Source organism: Sinohyriopsis cumingii, chromosome 10 (assembly GCF_028554795.1).
Source record: "Sinohyriopsis cumingii isolate HCF-2022 chromosome 10, ASM2855479v2, whole genome shotgun sequence".
NCBI lineage: Eukaryota > Metazoa > Mollusca > Bivalvia > Unionida > Unionidae > Sinohyriopsis > Sinohyriopsis cumingii.
In genome coordinates this window covers 104,834,183-104,861,491 of record NC_142970.1, presented here as the reverse complement: position 1 = coordinate 104,861,491, position 27,309 = coordinate 104,834,183, and the positions used below count along the sequence as shown (strand labels likewise).

The window sequence follows — 27,309 nt, the reverse complement described above, 5'->3', positions numbered from 1 at the left end:
CGAAGCAGGTATTCTGGAGACAAATACCCATTTACCTTTGCAGATATAGCAAACTTCATTAGCACTTACACGCTTTCGTATGACTCTCATCAAATCAACGACCAAAAGAGTAAGTTTTGTTGCCACTTTCGCATGTGAATTATGCTTTCGTATGACTTTTAGCAAATATTTGACCAGCAGGTCGATCTGTGCTGACTCTTCCATCTTTGATCGTTTGAGAGCGGAATGAATACTCTGACGCTAAGACACTCTCCTTATATACAGAGACCTGCTGCGTATGAAACCTAGTCAAATGTAATTTTGCAATAAGATGAAACGATTTCATTGAGGAAGTAAAAGGCAATGATGTACCGTATCGCCTCACACAAAACCTGAAGTGTTAGTTCAAATCCGTGTCAGCGATTTCGAAGACGACATAACTGGGCTTTAATCAATGCTCTCCATTTCTGCCACAAAACCACGAGTCCTGATTCACGCCAAAAGAAATTTCGTTCGGTCCATAAAAAATAGTATCACATCTGAGAAACGCAAAAACGAACTTCCAGAAAACTGAGAACGACGGCTTACACCTACAACGTAAATGTATGAGTTCAAGTAGTGCGTAAGACTTAGTCAAATTAAATTTTTATAGTCAAGACGAAACGATCTCTTTTCGAAGAAGAAAGCAGACACCAAACGACAATGGCGATCCGTGTCACACAACACTTTTCAAAATGTGTATGATCAGAGGTTTATTTAGCGATCTGCACGGTTAAATTAAATGTTCATGTATTTTGCAATAAGACGGACACAATTTCCATGGGATCGCCCATGGTACGATTGTTCGTGCATTAGTTTAATTTTTAAAAATATTTTTTTTATATAAATCGCCTATAGGATAGACCCAGTAAAGCATGGCCATTCTCGTCACTGTCTGAATAGCTACTCAAGTCAATTCGAAGCGAACGCGGTAAGAAAATAAGTATAGCCAATGAAATGGCTTACAACGGGTGATGCATTGTTTTGTTCTAGGACTGTGTGGCATAATAATCCCTATGTTCTTGCGTTGTTACCATTACAGTGCAGACACTGAAATGTGAACTTACAAGCCCTCTTTGTGTGTGTGTGTGTGTGTTGTACCATTTCCTCTTACCACATCAAAATACTGAGCGTCACAGTATTGGTTCGCGTTTTCAAGCTGACCATATTTTTATATCTCACTTAAACATTTCGACATAAACACTCACACTCACATCGGTAGAATCAGAACAGACGTGTTACAGTATTGAGGGGCATGTTATCTTTTTTTTTCAAACCAATAAATTTGGGGTTTGTATGAAGTAAAGAACCGAAAGTACAGTGAAACTCAAGGATGATGACCCAATCTGTCTGTCTATTGATGCATGTATTTACTTAAGAAGAAATATGACCTCTAAAACACAAAGAGATACGGCAAGCATGATTAGATTAAACACAACGATGTTTTTCCTTCACGCCTGTGTAATTTAGAGTTTCAATCGTCTTTGAACACAAACTTGGTCTCCTTTTGTAGGGCTTGAAATAATAAAAAAAGCTGAAAAATCTTAAGCACTTTGCTATAGATAATTTCATCAACAGACTAAACAACATAAATACCGTTACAACAATAGAAAGCCTTAAATCTTCTATCAAAAAGAAATGCATGAAAAAAATTAAAGATTAACGATAACTAACCAATGAAACCGAATTTAACAAAGGCAATGACATGTGAAGAAATGCCTCTCACTTTGGAAAGGTAGGCGAATGTACTCTGTCATGCACCATCAACTTGAAAAAAATTATAAACAGAGAGAAACCTGAATTCAAAATTCAGTTGTTTTTTTCTTCAAAATTATTTCGTTTCTTTTTTCTTTTTTTTGGAACAATTCTAAGCACTAATATAGAGTGGAAAAGGGAAAATGCACATACAAGCTTTGATATTTCTGAAAAAATGAGGGGATATTCCTAACGTTCATAACCACCTATATATGCTTGGACTTGTCTGTGACTTATCCACAAAACAAGATGTACATATTTCTGGTCAAGCTGCAAGTGTGTGCGTGTTTTTGAAAATGGTAAAAACTTGGATATACAATTTTCTCGTGACACTTATAAAGTGAAGAGTCTGTGCAAGTGTCAAAAGCCAAAGTCATATACGTTTTGTATTTTGTACGGCTTGTAAAGATTTCCACTTTAGGAAATGTGAAGTATCACAAGTTATTATCACAAACAGAAGTGGAACATAGGGGCTTGCAAGAAAGAAAATAACCCAGACAGTTGGTGTCATCAAGAGTGCTAGAGACGGTACCCGAACTTGCTTGCTTGCTTGCTTACTTGAATTAAAGTGATTTTCGCTCTAATGGAGCATGTATCACTGGTTTAATAACGCACCGCGTGATTTTTAATTACTCCTGGGGAAGGAAAGAGAGCCTCATCCCCCAGGCTTTTATGTACTCACAGACTATTTTTAAATTTAGCCACTCAGGTGTAGGACTAACTAGTCCTTAACAACCTGACTGAAAGGCTTTACACATGAGTGAGAATTGTCTCACCACACACTCATTTTTCTGTCCGAGCGTGGTAAAGGAGGAAAAAGGTGCTCAGCAAGACAGCCATGGATGTTAAGTACTCACCAAAACGCTTGCCCGTACTTATTTCAAATCAAGTTCTGTTTTTTGCTAATCGACAATAATAAGTACCAATAATGTGTTAACCACCTGTGCAATTAGTTCAAATCTAACGAGTCTGTTAAATTTCCTAACATATCTGTCTAATATTAGTTCTTAGTGTACATAAAAATAGCCATACTGATCTTATTTAAATTATTATGTCTAAGCGACATATACCAGTTTGGTCACTGTTAGGTTTAAAAAGTTAAGTTTGTTGCAGTGTTCCAATGGGTCAAGTTTGTTTCGAGAATAGTTTAGTCAAGGAGGGATACCAAGCCAAATATGGTTCCCTATTTAATAAAAAGCAATCTTTTGGAGCCATAAAAAAAGTCTGTTTTTTCTGTTAGAAGGTAACACGTCTCTCTTTTGCTTTCACGTTCTTTCCCGCACTCCTAGTCACATGATTCTTGATATCAGGAAATGCGTAGCCATGATGGGCGGTAATGTAAGCAGCGGCTTCTACCAGTTGACTGAGGGGGGTATCCAGTGTAGGTTTGTCTGTAGAATTGGGGAAGAACTCTGACCCCTAATCCCATTGAGAAGATCTTGGTTTAAAGTTGTCTAGAGATCTGTAGGCAACGTATTGTATGGCTCTAATAAACTGCCCTGCTATGTTGACGTCATACAATGCTTGATCTAGCCCCATTTCGGTGTACTTTTCAACGAGGGTCAGCGTCCCCCTCCTCCTCCTCAACCGCCTCAATTTATTTTTCTGGTTCTGATACTAATTCTTCAGATAGTTTCAAATCCGCCGCTATGGTGTCTGTCGCTGTTATTGTTGTTGTGGTTGCTATTTCAGCTGAGATTGCCTGTAGTATCGGAGTGAGAAAAGAACGTAGTGCCTCCGATAATTACATTTGAGTTTGCCATACCGTTTGTCTAAGATAATTGGACCTTTGTTTTGCCACCACTCTTTACGGGACGGGTTGTTTGTTAGGTATAGTCGGCTGTTGACTAGATGTTATTTGTGTTCTCGAGGTGGGTGGAGTGCTAACTGGCAGAAACCGTAAAGTAGGCAAACGACGTCAAAGAAGTCAAAGTACGTTGGAAAGGATATCCGACCAGTTATCATTCTTGGATCGACGCTTCGCACGTCATCGACTATAAAAAGAAGTGACCATCATTCCCTTTCACACAGATTCAGCTACTGCGATCACTCCTTCACCCAATTCTTCTCTGCAAGATTTACAAAAACAACCCTTGTGGGTGTAGTGTGGAGAACGTGTGCCTAAAACGCAGATCGTCTTTTTCTGCCAAATCTTCGTGGTGTATTGTGTCATCGGGGCAGCCATCGCCAATTTGAGTTTGCAACAAGGAGACAAACAATTGTGGACCATTGTATTGAGCAGTTACATCGATTACCTGCTTCCCAATCCCTCCCTGAAATTCTCCTCGAACGGGAACCACGGGAACCTTGTGTCCAGTGTCAGTGCCAGCCACCACTCCAACAACAACTCCATTTTGGGCGGAGACACTCCTCTGACTTCCAGTATCGCCTCGGAGAGCCACAAAACTCTGGAATTATGAGCAATAACAGCCAATTTTACTTAACCTTACCCAGTGACAGTTCCATGGAGGTGTTTCCCAACAACACGTTGTGCTGTTACACGGCCAAATTACCTCAAGCCATCCCCTTAGATCACGAAGCCCATTGGGAAGTGGCTTTAGTGGAAATCATTCACCCAACACAAATCAAAAACATCACCGAAAAGCAAAACACTTTCGAGGTGGAAATCCTGAATGCCCAATTGGAGGAAGAAATCAACAAAATCGGGTTTTTAGGGGACACAAGAGCAGCCAGCAATCCAGCCTTCATTATCTACACCTTGAAAATTCCTTCAGGTTATTATTTTAGTGGTGAACATTTGGTGGACACTATTGCGGACAGGTTCAACTTAGCCTTTGGCAAAGCACTGAACAGAGCCCAAAAAAGTGTGAAGATTGAGTACCATAAAGTGGCTCATCGTCTCGTGATCAAATTTCAAGATACGGACACATTGTCCCTCAGGTTCAATGGTAGTTTGTTTGAAATTTTGGGTGGACATGCAGAAATGGTAGCAAACAATATGAGCCCCAAGATCAAAAGTAATATGGATTTTTACAGAGCTTTTGGAAACCCGGTAGAACTGAACCAAGGACTTAATTTGATCTTTGTGTATTCCGATGTGGTGGAGTACAACGTGGTGGGACATACCTCTGTGCCGTTACTGCGTGTCATTCCTTTCAAAGTGGATAGTACCACAAACAATGACCAGGAAGGTGCAAACACCTATCACGTACACCGTGAATTTGTACATCCTCACTATTTACCCGTCAGTAAGTCGTATTTAGACACTGTCAACATTGCTATAAAAGGAGATCTGGGACAAAATATTCCCTTCTCCAAAGGGAAAGTTACAGTGAAACTCCATTTTCGAAAACGGTTCTCTAACGAATTGTAAGTCAAGACAGCGACGAGTGACATTTTCACCCTATAAAATCCGGCCAGATCCGTGTGGAATTTCAGTTTGCAGAAAATCTACGCGCAGATAATACGGTGAACGTCCTCCTGTATGCTGAATTGGACAATACGATATAAGCCAACAGTTTGAGAGAAGTCATTCTACACTATTAGAAGTCATGGAAGACTTTTATCAATGTTTGTATAGTAGGGATTCTTTGGACATGGAATGTGAAGATCCTGAGGAAGGAGAACCCCAAGACAAAGACGAAGAAGTCATCATGATGAAGTCTAGATGGCCAGAACAAGAATCACATATAGTTTCCTGTTATGCTATAGTCTTGACAGAAAAAAAATTAAGGAATTGATCAAGAAAGATTGCTATGGATGTCATAACGATCATCCCAGTCAAATTCAACACGATAAATGCTAATGCTGAGTCAAGAAGAAAAATTGGACGAATATCTGGACGAAGCTTGGAGTCTCATCTCGGAAGAAGACGTGTTACAACAGTGGTATAAAGGCTTGCGTGAACATTATTGTCCTCCATTAACAACTCAAGAGATCCATCGCATCGAAGCTCTGTTGGATCAGAGTTGGGAGACAAGGCGAAGAAAACGATTACTTGTCAGACATTTTCAAGCAGAAAGTCAGGATCGAATTGATGACTTAAGAAAAAAAACAAAAAATGGATACCTGAGAACTTTATTACCTTTTGAACCACAGTTCGTATACGGCTTCTTGGAATCCTGTCGTCTGTGCTAAAGATGAACTCCCTCATCGCAAACCTAAAGACCATCAAGCTTACGTGATCAACACGGACGACAGTCATCTCCCAGGAACCCACTGGGTAGCCGTCTACTTTCCTCAAGAAGGATGTGTGGAATAATTAGATTCGTACGGATTGCCCCCTTTGGAAGACGATATCATCGACTTTATGAGAAGAAATGCTCAAACCACCCGATTCAATAATGTGAAATTACAAGGCACAGATTCCTTGGTGTGTGGACAGTACTGTGTGTATTTTCTGCATCATCGCAGCCTGGGCTATTCCTTAGAACATTTAGTGACTCATTTCGATCCTCGTTCTTCTGCTAGAAACGATGTGAAAGTAGATCGATGGTTTTGTGACCATTATGCTTATCTTTTATCTCAAGCTAGGAAACGTAGTGTCCATCAATGGCCTAATGATTTCCAACAGTGGAAATCACAATTTCATTCACAACGTTGTCAGCCCTGTTTAAAGTAGAGTGTGAATTAAAAAAACGTTTGGTGTTTGAAAAAAATGTTTGATGTTATAGTGTTAGATTATTGTTAAAAAAATGTTAGAGTTGTTTGTTAGTATGAATAAAAAATGTTGTGTTTTGAAGAAAAAAAATGCCTTTGTGGTTTGTTTGGCTATAGGAATGTTGAATTGATGCTCTTTGACTTCTTTCTATCCCTCCCATAACACTATTTGAACGTTCCGGCTCGAAAACCGTGTAGCAATGTTTTCCTTCACGTCCGCGCTTTGACAATACAAACGGGGAAGTCTCCAGTCTGCCCATCCATTGTTAACTTATCTTCCTACGAAGATGTGCTCAAGATTAGCCAAGTTGAACGAAGCCTATGTGAATTTGCATAGGGTCATGACAAGTCTGATACCGAGACCTGAAGAGATAGACAATATCATAATGTTGAAAGTCGCTGAAGACCTGAAAGAAGAGCTCTTCAAGGAGGAATTCAAGAAGGAGAAAGAAGAATGGATGGAGAAGTACAGACTTCATAAACGGCAGAGAGAGAGCAGCAACAGCAGCAGCATGAACCTGACAGAGGCTTTGTCGATTGTCGTATCGACACCAAAGAGTTCTTCTTCTCTTTTCCGAAGAAGCAGACCTTATCCTGTGAGAAAGCCTGTCGTCAGAGGAGGCCGCCATCTTATAACCTAAGCGATCGCCATAGCTTCAAGTTCCCAAAAAATTTCAGGGCTACCCCATACTCTCGAAAAGAAATAACATTCCATTGCCTATGATATGTTAGTCAGTTAGAAAAAAAAATACAGAAGTGAGTCTATCAGCACATGATTTCTTTATCTTGGTTAGAAAGTCTGACTCTAAGTTGTTCGTTTCCGTCGATTATCAAAATTTTAAAAATAGTAATATTCTGTAAAAAAGTGAGTGAATGTTTCTTTTAGGTCTGTGCGTTTTTTTTTTTTGTTTTTTTTTGTTGGTGATAATATGGATAATGTAAGTTCGGGTACAACGAAATTAAAATAATTAGGCCCAGAACTCGGTGTGGAGGGAAGAAATATACGCAACAGCAGCGGGAGCAAGAAATGCAGACCTAGCCAGTTAGCATTGAGGCATTCTGCGTTTGACAATGCCTTTGATGTCGTACAAGACGTCTTTTTTGGTGACACGACTTGATTTGAAATAAGTACGGGCAAGCGTTTTGGTGAGTACTTAACATCCATGGCTGTCTTGCTGAGCACCTTTTTCCTCCTTTACCACGCTCGGACAGAAAAAATGAGTGTGTGGTGAGACAATTCTCACTCATGTGTAAAGCCTTTCAGTCAGGTTGTTAAGGACTAGTTAGTCCTACACCTGAGTGGCTAAATTTAAAAATAGTCTGTGAGTACATAAAAGCCTGGGGGATGAGGCTCTCTTTCCTTCCCCAGGAGTAATTAAAAATCACGCGGTGCGTTATTAAACCAGTGATACATGCTCCATTAGAGCGAAAATCACTTTAATTCAAGTAAGCAAGCAAGCAAGCAAGTTCGGGTACCGTCTCTAGCACTCTTGATGACACCAACTGTCTGGGTTATTTTCTTTCTTGCAAGCCCCTATGTTCCACTTCTGTTTGTGATAATAACTTGTGATACTTCACATTTCCTAAAGTGGAAATCTTTACAAGCCGTACAAAATACAAAACGTATATGACTTTGGCTTTTGACACTTGCACAGACTCTTCACTTTATAAGTGTCACGAGAAAATTGTATATCCAAGTTTTTACCATTTTCAAAAACACGCACACACTTGCAGCTTGACCAGAAATATGTACATCTTGTTTTGTGGATAAGTCACAGACAAGTCCAAGCATATATAGGTGGTTATGAACGTTAGGAATATCCCCTCATTTTTTCAGAAATATCAAAGCTTGTATGTGCATTTTCCCTTTTCCACTCTATATTAGTGCTTAGAATTGTTCCAAAAAAAAGAAAAAAGAAACGAAATAATTTTGAAGAAAAAAACAACTGAATTTTGAATTCAGGTTTCTCTCTGTTTATAATTTTTTTCAAGTTGATGGTGCATGACAGAGTACATTCGCCTACCTTTCCAAAGTGAGAGGCATTTCTTCACATGTCATTGCCTTTGTTAAATTCGGTTTCATTGGTTAGTTATCGTTAATCTTTAATTTTTTTCATGCATTTCTTTTTGATAGAAGATTTAAGGCTTTCTATTGTTGTAACGGTATTTATGTTGTTTAGTCTGTTGATGAAATTATCTATAGCAAAGTGCTTAAGATTTTTCAGCTTTTTTTATTATTTCAAGCCCTACAAAAGGAGACCAAGTTTGTGTTCAAAGACGATTGAAACTCTAAATTACACAGGCGTGAAGGAAAAACATCGTTGTGTTTAATCTAATCATGCTTGCCGTATCTCTTTGTGTTTTAGAGGTCATATTTCTTCTTAAGTAAATACATGCATCAATAGACAGACAGATTGGGTCATCATCCTTGAGTTTCACTGTACTTTCGGTTCTTTACTTCATACAAACCCCAAATTTATTGGTTTGAAAAAAAAAGATAACATGCCCCTCAATACTGTAACACGTCTGTTCTGATTCTACCGATGTGAGTGTGAGTGTTTATGTCGAAATGTTTAAGTGAGATATAAAAATATGGTCAGCTTGAAAACGCGAACCAATACTGTGACGCTCAGTATTTTGATGTGGTAAGAGGAAATGGTACAACACACACACACACACAAAGAGGGCTTGTAAGTTCACATTTCAGTGTCTGCACTGTAATGGTAACAACGCAAGAACATAGGGATTATTATGCCACACAGTCCTAGAACAAAACAATGCATCACCCGTTGTAAGCCATTTCATTGGCTATACTTATTTTCTTACCGCGTTCGCTTCGAATTGACTTGAGTAGCTATTCAGACAGTGACGAGAATGGCCATGCTTTACTGGGTCTATCCTATAGGCGATTTATATAAAAAAAATATTTTTAAAAATTAAACTAATGCACGAACAATCGTACCATGGGCGATCCCATGGAAATTGTGTCCGTCTTATTGCAAAATACATGAACATTTAATTTAACCGTGCAGATCGCTAAATAAACCTCTGATCATACACATTTTGAAAAGTGTTGTGTGACACGGATCGCCATTGTCGTTTGGTGTCTGCTTTCTTCTTCGAAAAGAGATCGTTTCGTCTTGACTATAAAAATTTAATTTGACTAAGTCTTACGCACTACTTGAACTCATACATTTACGTTGTAGGTGTAAGCCGTCGTTCTCAGTTTTCTGGAAGTTCGTTTTTGCGTTTCTCAGATGTGATACTATTTTTTATGGACCGAACGAAATTTCTTTTGGCGTGAATCAGGACTCGTGGTTTTGTGGCAGAAATGGAGAGCATTGATTAAAGCCCAGTTATGTCGTCTTCGAAATCGCTGACACGGATTTGAACTAACACTTCAGGTTTTGTGTGAGGCGATACGGTACATCATTGCCTTTTACTTCCTCAATGAAATCGTTTCATCTTATTGCAAAATTACATTTGACTAGGTTTCATACGCAGCAGGTCTCTGTATATAAGGAGAGTGTCTTAGCGTCAGAGTATTCATTCCGCTCTCAAACGATCAAAGATGGAAGGGTCAGCACAGATCGACCTGCTGGTCAAATATTTGCTAAAAGTCATACGAAAGCATAATTCACATGCGAAAGTGGCAACAAAACTTACTCTTTTGGTCGTTGATTTGATGAGAGTCATACGAAAGCGTGTAAGTGCTAATGAAGTTTGCTATATCTGCAAAGGTAAATGGGTATTTGTCTCCAGAATACCTGCTTCGTCTAAGAAAGAGAGACAAAAGTCAAGATACCTAATATCGTTGTCAGGAGAAAGGACACTGGAATTCAGAGTGCCCTACGAGAAAAGAGAATAAACAAAAACAAGACGAAACAGAGAAGAGGGATTCAGAAGAAGAAGAAATTGAAGATGATGAAGAACTTGTGCCAGTAAAGACATGGAAATGGAAAAATTGACAATGTGAGCCGATGCGTTGGCCCTGATGTGAAATTTCATACTACCTTCTAAAAGAGAATAGACCAGAAAGAACACATACGTGTCTCTTGGTCTTGACATTGTATAATAAGGATGGCGTGTTTTGTTTTCTACTCACACTTTATGAAATTGTGCCCTTTCACCTATCTCTATCCCTCTGGATCATGTTTTAGTTAGAATTGAAATGGAAGGATGTTTTCCTTCACGCACGCTCTTTAGGCATGCAAGTCGGTAAACAATAGTCAGTCTATTCCTCCATTATTTTGTGTCTTGATGTTTCCTAAATCACACACTGATGCCATAAAATAACGGGTTAAATGGGTTTTGTAGTGTTGGGAGTGGGGTGGGGTGGGGTGGGGTGGGGTGTAGGTGTTTGGCAGAGTTGGTCATTGCAGGTGAGGGCTTATGTGCTTTCAAAAAACTTTTACTTCTTCACTCTGTGTTGATAGTATATTTGGGGTTTGTATTCGTTCGCGTACGTTTGTGTGGATAGTTTATTTGGGGTCTGTATCATCTCCCTTCTGTGTTGATAGTATATTTGGGGTTTGTATGCGTTCGCGTACGTTTGTGTGGATAGTTTATTTGGGGTTTGTATCATCTTCCTTCTGTGTTGATAGTATATTTGGGGTTTGTATGCGTTCGCGTACGTTTGTGTGGATAGTTTATTTGGGGTTTGTATCATCTCCCTTCTGTGTTGATAGTATATTTGGGGTTTGTTTTCTCCTCTTCCCTCTGTATGTGTGTGTGTGTGTGTATGTGTGTATGTGTGTGTGTGTGTGTGTGTCTGCGCGCGTACGTTGTGTGGGTGTGTGTATTGGTCTCTGTTTGTCCGTATAAAACTCACTTTATCCCTATCAGATACACTCTACCTACCTACCTGCAGTAGCGTGCATTCAGGTCAGCCACTTGCAACACTGTTGATATTTATCCCTAGTGTTCAGTACAGTGACGTCACTGACGCTGGAAATTTCGAGACTATAAATATCGACTTGGGGATTTCCACATTTTGTAGCTATACATATATACTAGAATTCATAAACAGGAACGTCACTCAAGCTGAGGCTATTAAAAGATAGTGGGATTTTCCAAAGGAAAAACCCACAAGTTGGAGCTATAAATAGATAGTGGGATTTCATAGGAATTTCAGCTGATTATAGATACATAGGTATTTATCGACGATCGTCACAGAAGTTGATATTGTAAGTAGTTACTAATTTTATCTATTTTATAGTGTGTGTTTATGTGTGTGTGTGTGAGTATGTCTGCGCGCGTACGTTGTGTGTTTCTGTGTGTGTATGTGTGTGTGTGTGAGAGAGTATGTGTGTGTGTGTGAGTATGTCGGCGCGCGTACGTTGTGTGTGTGTGTGTGTGTGTGTGTGTGTGTGTGTGTCTGCGCGCGTACGTTGTATGTGTCTATTGGTCTCTGTTTGTCCGTATAAAACTCACTTTATCCCTATCAAATACACTCTACCTACCTACCTACAGTAGCGCGTATTCAGGTCAGCCACTTGCAACACTGTTGATATTTTATCCCTAGTGTTCAGTACAGTGACGTCACTGACGCTAGAAATTTCGAGACTATAAATATCGACTTGGGGATTTCCACATTTTGTAGCTATACATATATACTAGAATTCATAAACAGGAACGTCACTCAAGCTGAGGCTATTAAAAGATAGTGGGATATTTTAAAGGAAAAACCCACAAGTTGGAGCTATAAATAGATAGTGGGATTTCATAGGAATTTCAGCTGATTATAGATACATAGGTATTTATCGACGATCGTCATAGAAGTTGATATTGTAAGTAGTTACTAATTTTATCTATTTTATAGTGTGTGTGTTTATGTGTGTGTGTGAGTATGTCTGCGCGCGTACGTTGTGTGTTTCTGTGTGTGTGTGTGTGTGTGTGAGAGTATGTGTGTGTGTGTGAGTATGGCGGCGCGCGTACGTTGTGTGTGTGTTTGTGTGTTTGTGTGTGTGTGTGTGTGTGTGTCTGCGCGCGTACGTTGTATGTGTCTATTGGTCTCTGTTTGTCCGTATAAAACTCACTTTATCCCTATCAGATACACTCTACCTACCTACCTACAGTAGCGCGTATTCAGGTCAGCCACTTGCAACACTGTTGATATTTTATCCCTAGTGTTCAGTACAGTGACGTCACTGACGCTGGAAATTTCGAGACTATAAATATCGACTTGGGGATTTCCACATTTTGTAGCTATACATATATACTAGAATTCATAAACAGGAACGTCACTCAAGCTGAGGCTATTAAAAGATAGTGGGATTTTCCAAAGGAAAAACCCACAAGTTGGAGCTATAAATAGATAGTGGGATTTCATAGGAATTTCAGCTGATTATAGATACATAGGTATTTATCGACGATCGTCACAGAAGTTGATATTGTAAGTAGTTACTAATTTTATCTATTTTATAGTGTGTGTTTATGTGTGTGTGTGTGAGTATGTCTGCGCGCGTACGTTGTGTGTTTCTGTGTGTGTATGTGTGTGTGTGTGAGAGAGTATGTGTGTGTGTGTGAGTATGTCGGCGCGCGTACGTTGTGTGTGTGTGTGTGTTTGTGTGTGTGTGTGTGTGTGTGTGTGTGTCTGCGCGCGTACGTTGTATGTGTCTATTGGTCTCTGTTTGTCCGTATAAAACTCACTTTATCCCTATCAGATACACTCTACCTACCTACCTACAGTAGCGCGTATTCAGGTCAGCCACTTGCAACACTGTTGATATTTTATCCCTAGTGTTCAGTACAGTGACGTCACTGACGCTGGAAATTTCGAGACTATAAATATCGACTTGGGGATTTCCACATTTTGTAGCTATACATATATACTAGAATTCATAAACAGGAACGTCACTCAAGCTGAGGCTATTAAAAGATAGTGGGATTTTCCAAAGGAAAAACCCACAAGTTGGAGCTATAAATAGATAGTGGGATTTCATAGGAATTTCAGCTGATTATAGATACATAGGTATTTATCGACGATCGTCACAAAATGGAACGAAAAAATTGAAAAAGAAGAAAATGAGAAGAGGAAGAAAGAAGAGGAGGAGGAAGAGAAGAAAGAAGAGGAAGAGAAGAAAGAAGAGGAGGAGAAAAAAAGAAGAAAAAGAGTGTAGGAGATAAAATAAGAACTTGGTGGAGAAAAAGAAGAAATTAGAAGCAGAAGAAAACCCAAAGGCCCTTTTCAGGGCCCCCATATTTCTCGAAAAGAGATAGTCTTTGAATTGCCTACCCCTTTTTTTAAAAAAAATTTTAAAAAAAATCCCATGTTAAATTCCCCTTGTCCGTAGAGTGTCCCACGATTTATTCCCATGTTAAATTCCCCTTGTCCGTAGAGTGTCCCACGATTTATTCCCATGTTAATTCCCCTTGTCCGTAGAGTGTCCCACGATTTTTCGCCATGTTAAATTTCCATTGTCCGTAGAGTGTCCCAGGGGTGTTTTGACTGGAATTTCCATTGTCCGTAGGGTATCCCACTTCACTACTAACATATAGTAATAAAGGGGTGGGGGAGAGATCCAGCTCCCCTCAAACAAAAACAAACTAATTATTCAATCAACTAACATACATACTATACTTTTATAACTATATTTTAAATAATGATCACTGTATAACCGAAATGCGGCAACCCGGAAGGAAAATGAAAAATGGATGGGAAAAAACTTCAGTGTTTCATCTATAAATGTAAATGGGATTAATAAGGATAAACTAATTAAATTATGTAATGAAACCTATAATGACATTCTGTTTATAAAAGAAACACATAATGGGTTCACTAAAGAATTAATGGCACTATGTGAAGATAAATGAATGGTGTACTGATTTTAAATGATTTTAAGGGGGAAGATCTAAGAGGAGGGGTAGCAACATTTATTAAAAACAAAAGGGGAATAAACTGGAAAAGGGAAAACGAAGGAGAATTTTTTAAGGGGAGGATGATCCATTTTATGATAGAAGATGTCCACTTTTTAAATGTATACATGCCCGCGAATAAATATCGTAAACAACAGTTTTTATAAAATTTATCTAAATACATGGAAAAATTTACCATGGAAAATTTAATTTTAGGGGGAGATTTTAACTGGGTGGGCGAGAATATAGATAGAGTAGGGGAATTAACCACAAACGATGTAAGGTTTAAACCAGAACTGGAAATTTTCTTAAACAAACACAAAATGGTAGACGTATAAAGGAAATTAAATTTACTTAGGAGGGAATACACGTATGACTAGAAAAATAAACAAAGGGAGTAGATTAGATAAATTGTATTGTACCAATTACGAAAAAAAGATATACAAAGAAGCAGGCTTTACGGATTTTAAACTTTCAGATCACAAGTTAGTATATTTAGAAAGAGAATTGAAAAATAAACATAAATGGGGTAAAGGGAACTCGAAACTGAACAACAAAATTTTGGAGGAGAAAGATTTTATCGAAGAAATTAAATTAGAAATAAAAAAATGTATAGAGAAAGGGAACATAGATATTTTAAATGAATGGGATAAACTAAAAACTTTATTTAAAAAGAAAGCTATTACATATTCAAAAATTAGGAAGGAAAAACAAATAATGGAAAAAGACGATATTAAAAGACAGCTAGAAAAAATTAATACAAATGAGAGAGAAAAAATACTCAAAGAGAAATTAAATCAGATATTAGATGAAGAAATTAAAGGGAGAGAAATAAGGGCCGGAAAATTTACCACAATATACAAAAAAACAAAAACAAACAGAGGGCCTATATAAAAAAGAGGAGTTAAGCGGGGCGGGCGAAAAATATATTGAAACTTAAAAAATTAATGATGGAAAGGGGATATACGACAGGAAGGAAATTTTAAAACACATTGAAGAATTTTATAGTAAGTTGTATACATCACAACAAATTAATAACAACACAATAGAGGAGTACCTACAAGGATTAGCTTGTGAGATGATATTATCAGAACACAAGAACTCGTGTGATGATTTCATCTCAAGAGAAGAAATCTTAAATAGCATAAATAATTTGACCAAAGGAAAATCTCCAGGTAGAGATGGACTCACCGCGGATTTTTATATGGAATTCCGTGGCGAGTTGTTATGGTTATACAATAATATTCACTTGAGAAATAATACTATGACAGGGAAGGGATTATAACACAAATATTCGAAGGGAAGGGCGATAGGGAAGATCTATAAAAAAAATGGAGGCCCATCTCCCTCCTAAATACGGATTATAAATTATTAAGTAAAATTTTAGCAGAAAGAATTAAAAAGAGAATGGATAAAATCATGAACATAAATCAAACATGTGGGGCCAAGGGGAGGGACATTCAGAATAACATTTTAAGTATTAAAACAATTATAGATTATATACAGGAATGTGGGCTAAAAGGTGCTGTGGTACTTTTTGACCAGGAAAAAGCATTTGACAGAGTAAAACACAACTATATGCAAAAGGTTTTAGAAAAATTTGGATTTGGAAATAATTTTCAAAAGTTGACTAAAATCCTGTACAACCAAATAACCTCAAGAGTACAGGTAAATGCAGCGAACACGGGACAATTGATTATAACCAAGAAATAATGGGGGGAAAAAATCATTTAAAACACTATAATTTAACAGTAAAATTATAATTTGATAAAGAGATATTACAGTTCTAATTGAACATTAAAACTGGAAAGTAAATTAATAGATGAACGATGAATATGACAGAGCATTCATCTCAGACGTATATTAAAGTTTCTAATGATGGAACCTATGCCACAGTCGTATAACCATCTTATTCCAAATTCAGCTCACTAAAATATTTCTATATGCATGAACAAGCCTGATGTACTACCAGAGACTTTCAGACGGACTCGGACGCTCCATTACAGAGAATCCCGCTGCTTGATGGAAGAAAACGATCGCCTCAACTCTAAATTGACATACCGCGCCAGGAGGCAAATTTTCCCACGAATCATTTCACGAAGATGGGAACGAGGCAAATTCCTCAGCGATATGTACCGAAAACCAGTCTTGTGAAAATACTACACAACTGAACTCATTTAACATATTAAGATCTAGCACAGGTATATAAGACCTACAAACATAAACAAATTGACTCAACCAAAATAGGAATCTAATGAATATGTAATACTCCCAAAAGTATACATAATGATTAGAAGTACAAGATTACTACGGTACATCAATTAAAACTTAATACAACTCAACTCTCTGTTTGACAAACAGGGAAGAGAGAATTACCCTGAATTAAGATACATGCACTAAAATGTGACAAAACATTGAACTATAAGAAAAACCATCACCCTTTAAAAAATCAAATAAAAAACAGTATGCTATGACATGCTATAAACCCCCCTACACAACACACAAACATACAAACATATATACACACTTATTATTTTTATATACTTACTTAAGAGAAAGACTGGAACCATTTGACATAGATAAGCCAATACAAAAAAAAAAACATACGTAAAAACACACACACACACACACACACACACACACACACACACACATATATATATATATATATATATATATATATATATATATATATAATACTTTTTAATATATATATATATATATATATATATATATATATATATATATATATATATATAATATGCTAATAAATGGGGCTAAATGACTCTGGCAAAGTCAACTAAATAAAAAACATAAAAGGAAAACAAGGGGGAGGAAATTGACCCATGGCATTAACATGTCACTGGGGCAATAGTACGACCCTAAATCGGAAGTCCAAACTTATGGAACTCGGACCTCTAAAAGTCCTATGGAGGTCGGAAAGTACATAAGCTTTTGGCTTCATGGGATTTTAAAAAACTTACAAATATGATGATAAAAAAGAAATTAACCCTGCAAAATTCATAATCAACATTATTGTTTTTATACAATGAACATATACAGATGTATTTGGGAGGACAGGGTCAACCCACATTGTCTGGGCACGACAAAATCTGCAGACACACACACACACACACACACACACACACACACTATCTTCTTTAAATAAATAATACCTATATTTCATTAGTATGACCAATCGGTCCAGGCATATTTTTGCACGATATTTTTGGGATCATTTTATTGTTGTTGTTATCGTCATCTTCGTCGCCGTCCTTTGCATCGTGTCATGTTACTTTTACTAATTTACTATCTACTTCCCATACAAAAGAGTAGCTTACGCAAAAGTTTTTTTTTAGGCGTACGAAATGTTCCTACGGATATCCTTGTGAAACGCTCTTGCGTAAACTTAAGCTGCGTCTTGAAACGAGGCACATTTTTATAAAATAACGAGCGCCCAATATTTTCTTAGGTTTTTGCGTACGACATCTGTACCTGATTACGGGTTTTTCACTAATGAGAATTACGCACCTTTTTCTTTACTAAGTTTCACTTTTACGTTACTTTGCGGCAAGTAAAAGGTACCCGTAAGTAGCAAGTTTTTTCGTAAGTATGTTTGTGGAGAGCGAGAGTCATAGAGAGAGGGTAAGTTTAAGATGGCGACTTGACATTCCAGTATTTACCCTTTAGGGGTCATTTTCTTACAAAACTATTTTAAAACATTTCTATAAAAATTGTTTTATAAACAATGAAGACAATGAATCATCAATTTTAATGAAATTCTGTTAAAAATAACGGTAAAAAAATTACAGCTGTATATACGGCTATACGGCATGTCAGAACTGTGTCAGGAAATGCTGATATTCAGAATGATATTCCATCCACTGTTATATAAAAGATATTGATGTTAGTACAGAGATAAATCAAGATGCGGAAAAATTATCATCTTTCATATATTTACGATGATGTCACATAACTGTACTAAATGTAAGAACTGATCCCACTGACACACGTTTACGTCCATAGAACATTTGTCAGTCACTGCTAAGTTTCAAATATCGCATTATGATAACTGTGCTCAGTAAATTCTTGGCAAAATATTCTCGATTCTCAAGAGAAATTGTCTTTTTAGTGCATTTTTCGTGATAGCACGTTAACGTCTATTAAAAAGGTATACTCTTCTTACAAATGGGTGTCTCATAAAAATATTTGTTTTTTTTTATTTTCACGTAGAAAGTAATAACCCTCTTGAAGACAGGTAATTTTTCTTTTTTCTTGAATACATGGTTCTTCTTGGAAATCGTTTTTTTCCTCGTCAAAAATCACTTATGTAATGAAATGATCGATTTTCGTGTCGTCAATTACTTACTATGCAGTGCCAATACAAAATGGTGCATGCATTTCTAGAACTCTGCACTTGACTTCTGTAATAACATAGCTGTAGTTCGGAACTTGTGAAAAAATTCGCACAGAAGAGAAAACGATAAAATATTAAAATGATATGTGTAAATTACTTTCTACTTTGTTTATTAAAGGTTGTTGCGCTAAGAAGGTACACCTTCTACGGGAAAATATGATGCCTAAGTACTTAAATTTGTTTAAATAAAAAAAAAATCCCATGCAGAATTACTTTATAGTCCTTTTCAAGGTTGACAAGAGTATGAATATACCAAGTTTAAGGACGATGATAACGATTTTGTGGCAACGCTGGAACTGTTGTTAATTAAAAAGAATAGAATAACCCTATGGTAGGATGGCATTTACGGATTTGCGTCTGTTTCAAGAATGTTGACCTTGAGGAGTAAAACGTGTATTTATCAATATATCATAACTAGTGAATAAATCCAATTGTAATTCTGTTTAGGGTAAAAAGGTCGGTCAGTGCAAATATTAATATGTCAGTGGAGACGTCAGTCTTGTAAATTTGTATAAAAATTGATGAATGAAACTTCACAGCACGTTAGCAGAATTGTAACATATTTAGATCTGGATCGAACGTACCAAATAATTCTGCCTGGCATAAGTGTTTAGAAACTTGACAAGAGAATCAGCTTAACTTAGCACTCTAGTCAAATAATATTTTATTTTAAATGGCTTCCTTACAATAGTTCTCTGCTCCTGTTGATAATTAATTTCATATTGCTGCTGTTGATGAAGATAAATGTTGATATTTGTTTAAATCTTCCATAAAAATAATTGTATGACCTTGGCACTTGATTCCAGTGTGTAGGATAGTAATTACCGAAATAAATGTTGAGAAAAGTAAACAAAAGCTGCACCAGTTAGTCCCTAGTATGGTCTCGGTTTTATATATATACTTCAAAAGTGACTTTTTATTTTATACGTGAAATAGCCTAAACTGCCATTATCTGCAAACATTAAAACATAGTGTTGTATATAATTTGTTTTCCATTCTTTTCTTTTTTTTTTTGACATTTACATTTTCCAGAAAGCGCTTTTGTAGGCGGAGTTCGTGTGATAAAGCAGAAAACGCGCTTCTTCAAATCTGTAACTCTTGCAGAATACATTGATAGCGTATATCTTGTGACGCATGTCGCGCGCTGCTTTGTAACAACATCAGCCTTGCACTGCAAGAAAAGAATCCCTTTCTTTCCCTCTAAAGTTTTTGCAAAAAAAATCTTCACATTTTGCATTAAATCGTTCTAAAGTAAAGACTGCAGCCAACGGAACCTAAACCGGTGTAACGAAATTACCAGAACTTATGGATTTATCCATGTGGTAAGTTTCCGCCAGCGTTCTTGGCAGTGATAGCATTATAACGCAAAGTAGAAAGCCCACTGTGGGGAATATTCAGCAGACGACAAAAAGAAGAAGGAATGTATGGAGAAGTTTGCTAACAGGGATTTCATTGAAATGCTGAGGGTAGTTCATACGTATATGGATGCGACGAAATATTGTACATGGAAGGACAATATCACATGAATGATTTATTATTATTATTATTATAGTTAGTTTATATCCACCCTTCCATTTGTATGGCCAGCGTTATATAATATATCTAAGTAAGTTTTCTAAGAAAGAAATATCATTTATCAGGATTAAATTCATATTTTCGAAAGAAAACATTTACGAGTTCAAGGATATTACGTATTACGTTATTTATTTATTACAATACTCTGTTGAAATGAAATTATAGTCAATAGTATTGAAATGATAGTCAATAATATGTTTAGTTTTAACGATGTTAGAGATGTTAATGACGTTATACATCTACGCACGTATGTATCACAATCACGTTGTTGAAAATTTGAGGGACAATAGCAGTTTCCACACAGAACTTGTTAACTCGCTATTGTTGGTGTCTTCAGTTTAGTGAAAAACTGAACAGATCTACAATAGTGTGCTTACGGGTTCTTTGTGATGTCTGCTGTAAAACCCTTCTGTAATAATAATATCAAGTAGATGATAATGACGACGATACTAATACGACGATTGTAATTGTCAGAAAGTTAAAGTTATAATAATATACTAAATTCATATGTATTAATCATTTGTACATCATGCAAATTCATTAATATAGGTATAAATGTCGGCAATTGTTGTGAGCATATATATTAAGGTCTATATCAATTTCCACAGCCAACCGTCACCCCTGCTACAACGTTAATGTGGTCGTAAATATAATGAAATTTGTTGTAATGATAAGACGATTTATATAAGTTATTTAGTACAAGGGACAACAGTAGTTACCACACAGGAACTAGTAACTAGCACACTATTTCTTATCGTTAAATGTGTACAGTATTATTTTCATGAACACAGTACAAATGTCAAACTAAAGATAAAGTTGATATCTTTACTAAAATACTGTACAAACAAGAATAATGTGCTTACTGGTAAAAACAGAATACATGCCTACATAGCCTTTTTGACTTTTACATAATAATAATTAAGAAGATGATAACGATAACACCTCTACGACGATTGTAACTATCAGATGTTTCATGTTGACTTTACTTAAAGTCAGATATATAATTAAATGAATGATAAAGCGTTATTTTAGTTTCTGTTTTCGTGTCTAAAGAACTGATAATAGTTGCATATGTCTCTATAAATATGTATCCCCTGTTTAAGCATATTTTTCGTGTCTGTAAACATGATAATAATCGTAGATGTCGATGAAAACTATTGTTTATTGTCAGAAATTAAATTCATCGTAACGATAAGACGACGTATATGTTATTTATTATTTTAATATACGTATACATAATGGTATTTTTGTGTAGATGTGTATTAATGTTTATATCACTTTATTTCCACAGACAACGATTCCCCCAGGTACTACGGTATCGTGGTTTGCAGTAACGTGATATTCGTCATAGACTGGGATGAGTCTAAAGTCCGGCTTCACGGACTCCAGGATGGAAAGTTACTGTACGAGTCAGACAGACTGAAGTCAGATCCACTTGGTATCTGTCTTATCAATGACACGGAAATGGCAGTGATTCTGAGGAACGGTCTGATAAAAATTATTTCCATTGACTCTACACTGAACACAGGTGTTATAACATGGAGTAGAGATATACGTGTACAGAGAGAAATTGATAGGTATGATGGAGTCGTGTCATTCAAGGATGATTTTGTTGTATGTGGTGGGAAACAAAACACGTTGTGTTGGTGTATTGTGTCGAGTAATGATGGACATGTTGTTGGCAACATTCATGAGATTTGTAAGGTGAACACCATGTTGTGGAGTTTCATAACGACAAAAGACAACATGATTTACATTTCGTGTCGTGTTGGTGTTGTTGGTAATACTGGTGTCTATGCCTTTGATGCCCTGAATCCCAGTAAATGTAAATATACATACAAACATAAAGATTTGGACACACCCGCAGGCATCGTAATAGACCAACATGGAAATCTGTTTGTGTGTAACTCTGGATACCCTTATCCCAGTATTCACCATCTTACATCTGAATGTCAACTTGTGTCCATCATCACACAGGGAATACCACGTTATCCATTTGCAATATTCTGGGACAATGGACATCTCTATATAATATGCTGGCACAGTAATCACATCACTAGATACAGGACACAGTACCCAGGTAATCCATATTTATTTTTTTATTGAAATAATTTATTTTATTTTATTGACATCAATTATTACTTGACATTACAAATAAAATGACATTCTTTATTTACTGACAATTCTAAAAAATTTAATTTATTTAAAAAACAAATGTCCAGATGTCAGTTTCGTCCTGTATTGTTGACTTTATTAATGTTAAGTTTAAATAAAAATAAATTTGTTGTTATTAAATTTAATATTAATATTGCTTTATCTAAGTATCTTCATTTCCTTGCTGTTAAGTGATGTACGTTCTATTTATAAACACAAAACTTCAGAGAAAAATTATAAATAGTTATGGACGACGACCGCCGGGCTGAGAAGCCATTGCAAGCAATACACAAAATATTTCGTACCAGGTGTCGCTTTTCATCGTAGCGCGTGCCGTTCTATTCAGTTCAGACAGGACTACGCGTATTGGCTGGCCTCTATAAATATTTACTGGATATGTAGCACCCATTTATTGTCACAGTTCTATAATGATTTTACAAGAAATATTTATATTTAGCAATCGAAATAAATGGAACACTCGCTAGTTAAAGGTACGTGTGTTATAGTGTAAGTAAAGAACACCTATAACTTAACAAGGGGTACAACACATTTGTAAAAAGACGGACAAAATAATTTTAGTGGTTGCGAGATTTTGTTCTGACCTGGACTATTTATTTCAACTAATGGGCATTGTAATACTGGAATTAATTTAAAATTTGCTGTAGTAGCCTATCCCATGATGCATCAATTTTACTTTGATAGTAAATTCTATTTTTATGCATATACTAATATTAATAATCCTTATTTGGATCTGCAATTTAGAAAAGAGGAAATTTCTGCAAATACACAATGTGTCACTTAAGTAATGGTTTGTTTGCTTTTAAAGAAAAGCAAATCAGAAAATATAGGTATTTATTATGATAAACCATGACAGAGATGAGTGTACACTACAGTTACTGAGAACAAGATCTGAAACAGAAATTCAATGGTGTAGCTCAGTTTAGGTCAATATGACATAGTACAGAACAGACTACAAAGTTAAGGTGTCAAAAATGTTGATGCAAATAAGATTATCTCATTTTTAGAAAACAATATTACTGAGTGCATCATGTTATTATTTTCCTTTGTCCCTCTAAAATCTGTCATGGAGACAGGTTACCATTTACTTATTGTTTTAGTGTACAATAACATGTATCCTGCATGCATCACATTGGTTTTCTTTTCAAAAAATATACAGTAACATAGCTGTATCAAATATTTTAGGGTGGATATAAAATATATATCATTGAATGAGATAATATTCATGAAAATTGTTTTGTAATGTTATCAATAAATTCTTCCAATGCAATTAAATTTCAGAGAGTCGTGATACTTGGTTAAGCACTGGACTAAGAAATCCAAGGATAATGGGTTCAATACCCACATAGATCATACTGGGCTGGCTGTTTCAGTGTGTACCCAGGAGATTAATTCATTTTTATATCCATTATTATTATGTTGCCAATAATGCATTTAACAGAGTTGTTGATTCCCCCCACCACCAAAATGTAACACTGCGTTTCACCTATATTTGTAGCTAGATTATTCTCAGAATTGATTTTTTTAAAAAGTATTCCAAAAACAAGTGGTGTATCAGGAACATGTTTCACTGGTCATAAGTTAGCATTGTGGTTGTGTATCAGAAGCATGTTTCACTGTGGTCATTAGTTGGCCATTGTGTTGTTATATTAATATCATGTTTCACTGTGGTCATTAGTTGGCTATTGTGGGTGTTATCAGGAACATATTTCACTGTTAATTAGTTGGCCATTTTGCTGGTATGTCAGGAGTGTGGTTCACTGTGGTCATTAGTCCACCACTGTTGCAACCTTTGTGTTGTATTATTTAGTAATCCATAACATGGCCCCTCCCCCCCTTTTTGGAAGAGAAAGGTTAATTTTTTCACATAGGAAGACTTTAGAGAAGAAATATAGATAGGGCTTTAAAATATAATATTCAATTTTCATGCATTTGATTTAATTAGTAGGGTGTAAAATATATCGTTAAAAATTAGAATGAATCCTGTATTTACTGTCGTCATTCAATTTCAGATCCAATCATTCCATCAGAGGTCCTAAATATGGATACAAGATCCATTGAGATGTACAAAAAGGCTCTTAGAGATGGAACAGAGAAGGTTTACAACATCAGGGTCATGGTGGTTGGTCCTTATGATGTTGGTAAAACAACATTGACAAAGCGCCTATTGGGGAAAGATGTGAATATATGTGACAGACAGAGCACAGAGGGGATAGATATTCAGACAGAATGCTGCAAAGTTTCCTTGACAACTGGAGAGTGGATAACACAAGAGAAAAGTATGTTATGAATCCAAATCTGTGTGTGTCTATTTCCCTCCTCCTTGTAGATTTTGGTTGCAACATTGTCGTAATGACCCTTATTTGTTGTCTTTGGTGAAAGAAAGTTGAAAGATTGTTACAGTTGATTTTAGACTGAACTGAAAATATCTAGATTTACTTAATAATAAAGTTTGTTCATTGCCAAAGTAGTACACAGGAATCAGTTTCACTGGCAAGCAGAAATGTCTCACTGATTTCAATTACATTTTTGAATTTTGTTTTTGAAGGGATTTTAAATAGCATGAAAAATTATTCTTCTGATTTATATGAAAAATGACATATTACAGCCATTACATTGGTTGAAAATTCATTACCTAGAGGTACAAGAAAGAAAAATGATCCCACTCAACAAAAATTCCACCCCATTCTCAAGTAAATCATTGGCCTCTAAGCAATAAAATTTAGCAGAACTTGCACCATCTGAATTTATACAGCGTACACTATAGTGAAACACATAGATTGAAGATTTGAGAATTTTTAATTTAAATTGTAATGAATTTGTTAAACCAAATAGTTTCAACTTCTCATCCACTAAATTAGATTTTAATTAAATGCATTTATATTTGTACTCTCTCTAATTTCTTTTGGAATTGCTGTTACAAATTAGTCGCCATGAATGTTGAAAATGTTTTAGAGAGTTCTTTTGATTTTGGAATGTAAAGGTAGAAGAAGTTAGTGTTAAATTGGGAGTGTTGCCTTCTTTTTAGCATGAGGCCATTTTTCTTTGACAATTTATTCATATGTTGAGACTTTCTCAAAAATGTTTGTATGCAGGGCTTAAGACAGCAACAAATTCCAATTTGTATTTGACAATGGTAATGTTAATATGACCTTTAATGATAAAATTATTGGTGTATTCATAAATTATAGCCTAACTTGGTCTATTCTTATTAAACATTTTTGACAAAAAGGTTCATTTGTATCTTTGGTTACTTGGAAAAATCAAAACATACAATTCAGTGTAGGGTCATATTTTATAAATATGATATTAGGAATATCTGGACTATTTTACTGTAATTTGGGGTAATACCTCTAATTCAAAGTTGACACAACTTTCGAGACTCCAAAAGAGTGCGCACCTTTTAATTCCAGATCAACTTATAAACAATATCAAGGATGCAATGAATGCTAAATTTTACCAATGCATGAAAGAATATTTCTTTGAAAGGCCAATGTTATATATATAAAGTATCCAGAAAAGTCATTCCTGTCTACTTAAGGAAAGAGATGTGGATGTTATCCAAATTTATAAGTCTTGTGAGAAGTAAAAATTACATTATACCAAGGCCAAATAAGGAATTGTTTCGAAAGAGTTTTCAATATACAGGTCCACTGGTATTAAAGGAGACTAGAAATCAAAATTTTCCTTCTACGTATGTAATTCTCTACAGATTTTAATTCGACTGACACGTTTATAAATTAAATATCGTAAGCGGGTAGTGATTTTATTGCATGGAAGATACCACGATTCCGTAAATTGCCGAGTTTTTCCGAGTTTTAATGAGACGACAGATCACGTGGTACCGTGACGCAATACTAGCCAGTCCTCGAATACAAACATAAACATTGGCGAGCGAGGCAGACGGAAGGAGACCACATTTGGGTTGCACATTCAAAACTTGAATCTGCAGTCTGATATAATAGTTTATGTACTGTACTGGTCAGTGTTAAAAGAATTTTTTTAGGCACAGGCCCCGGGCAGGTGACTTAACTCGACTCAAGCCCTGACTGAAATTCCACAAGCCCGGACAGTTCATACCTGTCAACTCTCAAGCCGGGAGAAAAACCTCCTGATTTTGGGGGTATTTCCTCATCTACATCTCGATCTCGTAATATCTCTAAATTTTTCGCAGTGAAGTCCCGATAATTACATTATGTCTGTCAATTTTCATTTGTCAGAAGAAGAAAAAACCAACCCCAAACCGTTTATAAATAGATATAACGTATGCAATCCAGTCTAAGCTGCCACACTGCAGACATCGTAGTGATATGACTGAAAAATTGTTAAAGCTACGTTAAAAATTCAAATCACACGCACACACGTCTAAATCCGGCACTGGACGAAATAATTAATATCACACAACATTTTTTTTCTTTTTCAGTAAATAGAACGTGAAAATTAAACATTATTCAAGTAAAGTTCAGATGTTTTTAAACAACTACAACAGTACTATAGTATAACAAAATTAAAAGAATACAATTGTCACCAATTAGCTTAAAGAAATGATCACTGTGAAATTTTCTCTGCAAACAAAAATCGCATCTCCGTTTCCGCCAAAGAAACTCGGCCAGTTAACACCTGACATTCCTCGACCGTATATGTAAAGTTTAATTACCATAATTAAATTAAAAGGAATAAAACAAAATATACCATGCAGTATATGTGGCCCTAAAGAACTAATTCTGAATAAATATTTTGTTCAGCAAACAGTGTTACATGCATTAAGACTTAAACCTGAAGTCCATGGCATCGTAAGTAACAACAAAATAGGCATCGTTTATTTTGGCAATCAATTGCTGGTGCTTACACACACACACACACACTGTCGAACAGGGTTTCCTTGAAGTATGTCC

The 27,309-nt window shown here is 36.1% G+C and overlaps 1 protein-coding gene across 2 annotated transcripts in view; it reads left to right on the top strand.

The window, feature by feature from the left end:
- LOC149790763 (uncharacterized) overlaps positions 1 to 27,309 on the top strand; it is a 305,048-nt gene that overhangs the window by 168,605 nt on the left and 109,134 nt on the right. For both annotated transcript variants that reach the window (XR_016423898.1, XM_089972831.1), the window contains exons 3-4: positions 21,534 to 22,322; positions 24,427 to 24,693. Coding sequence is in view for 1 of the 2 variants with exons in the window: in XM_089972831.1 (XP_089828957.1) it covers positions 21,534 to 22,322; positions 24,427 to 24,693 (1,056 nt within the window). In the remaining variant the exon portion in view is untranslated. The remainder of the gene's footprint in view (positions 1 to 21,533; positions 22,323 to 24,426; positions 24,694 to 27,309) is intronic.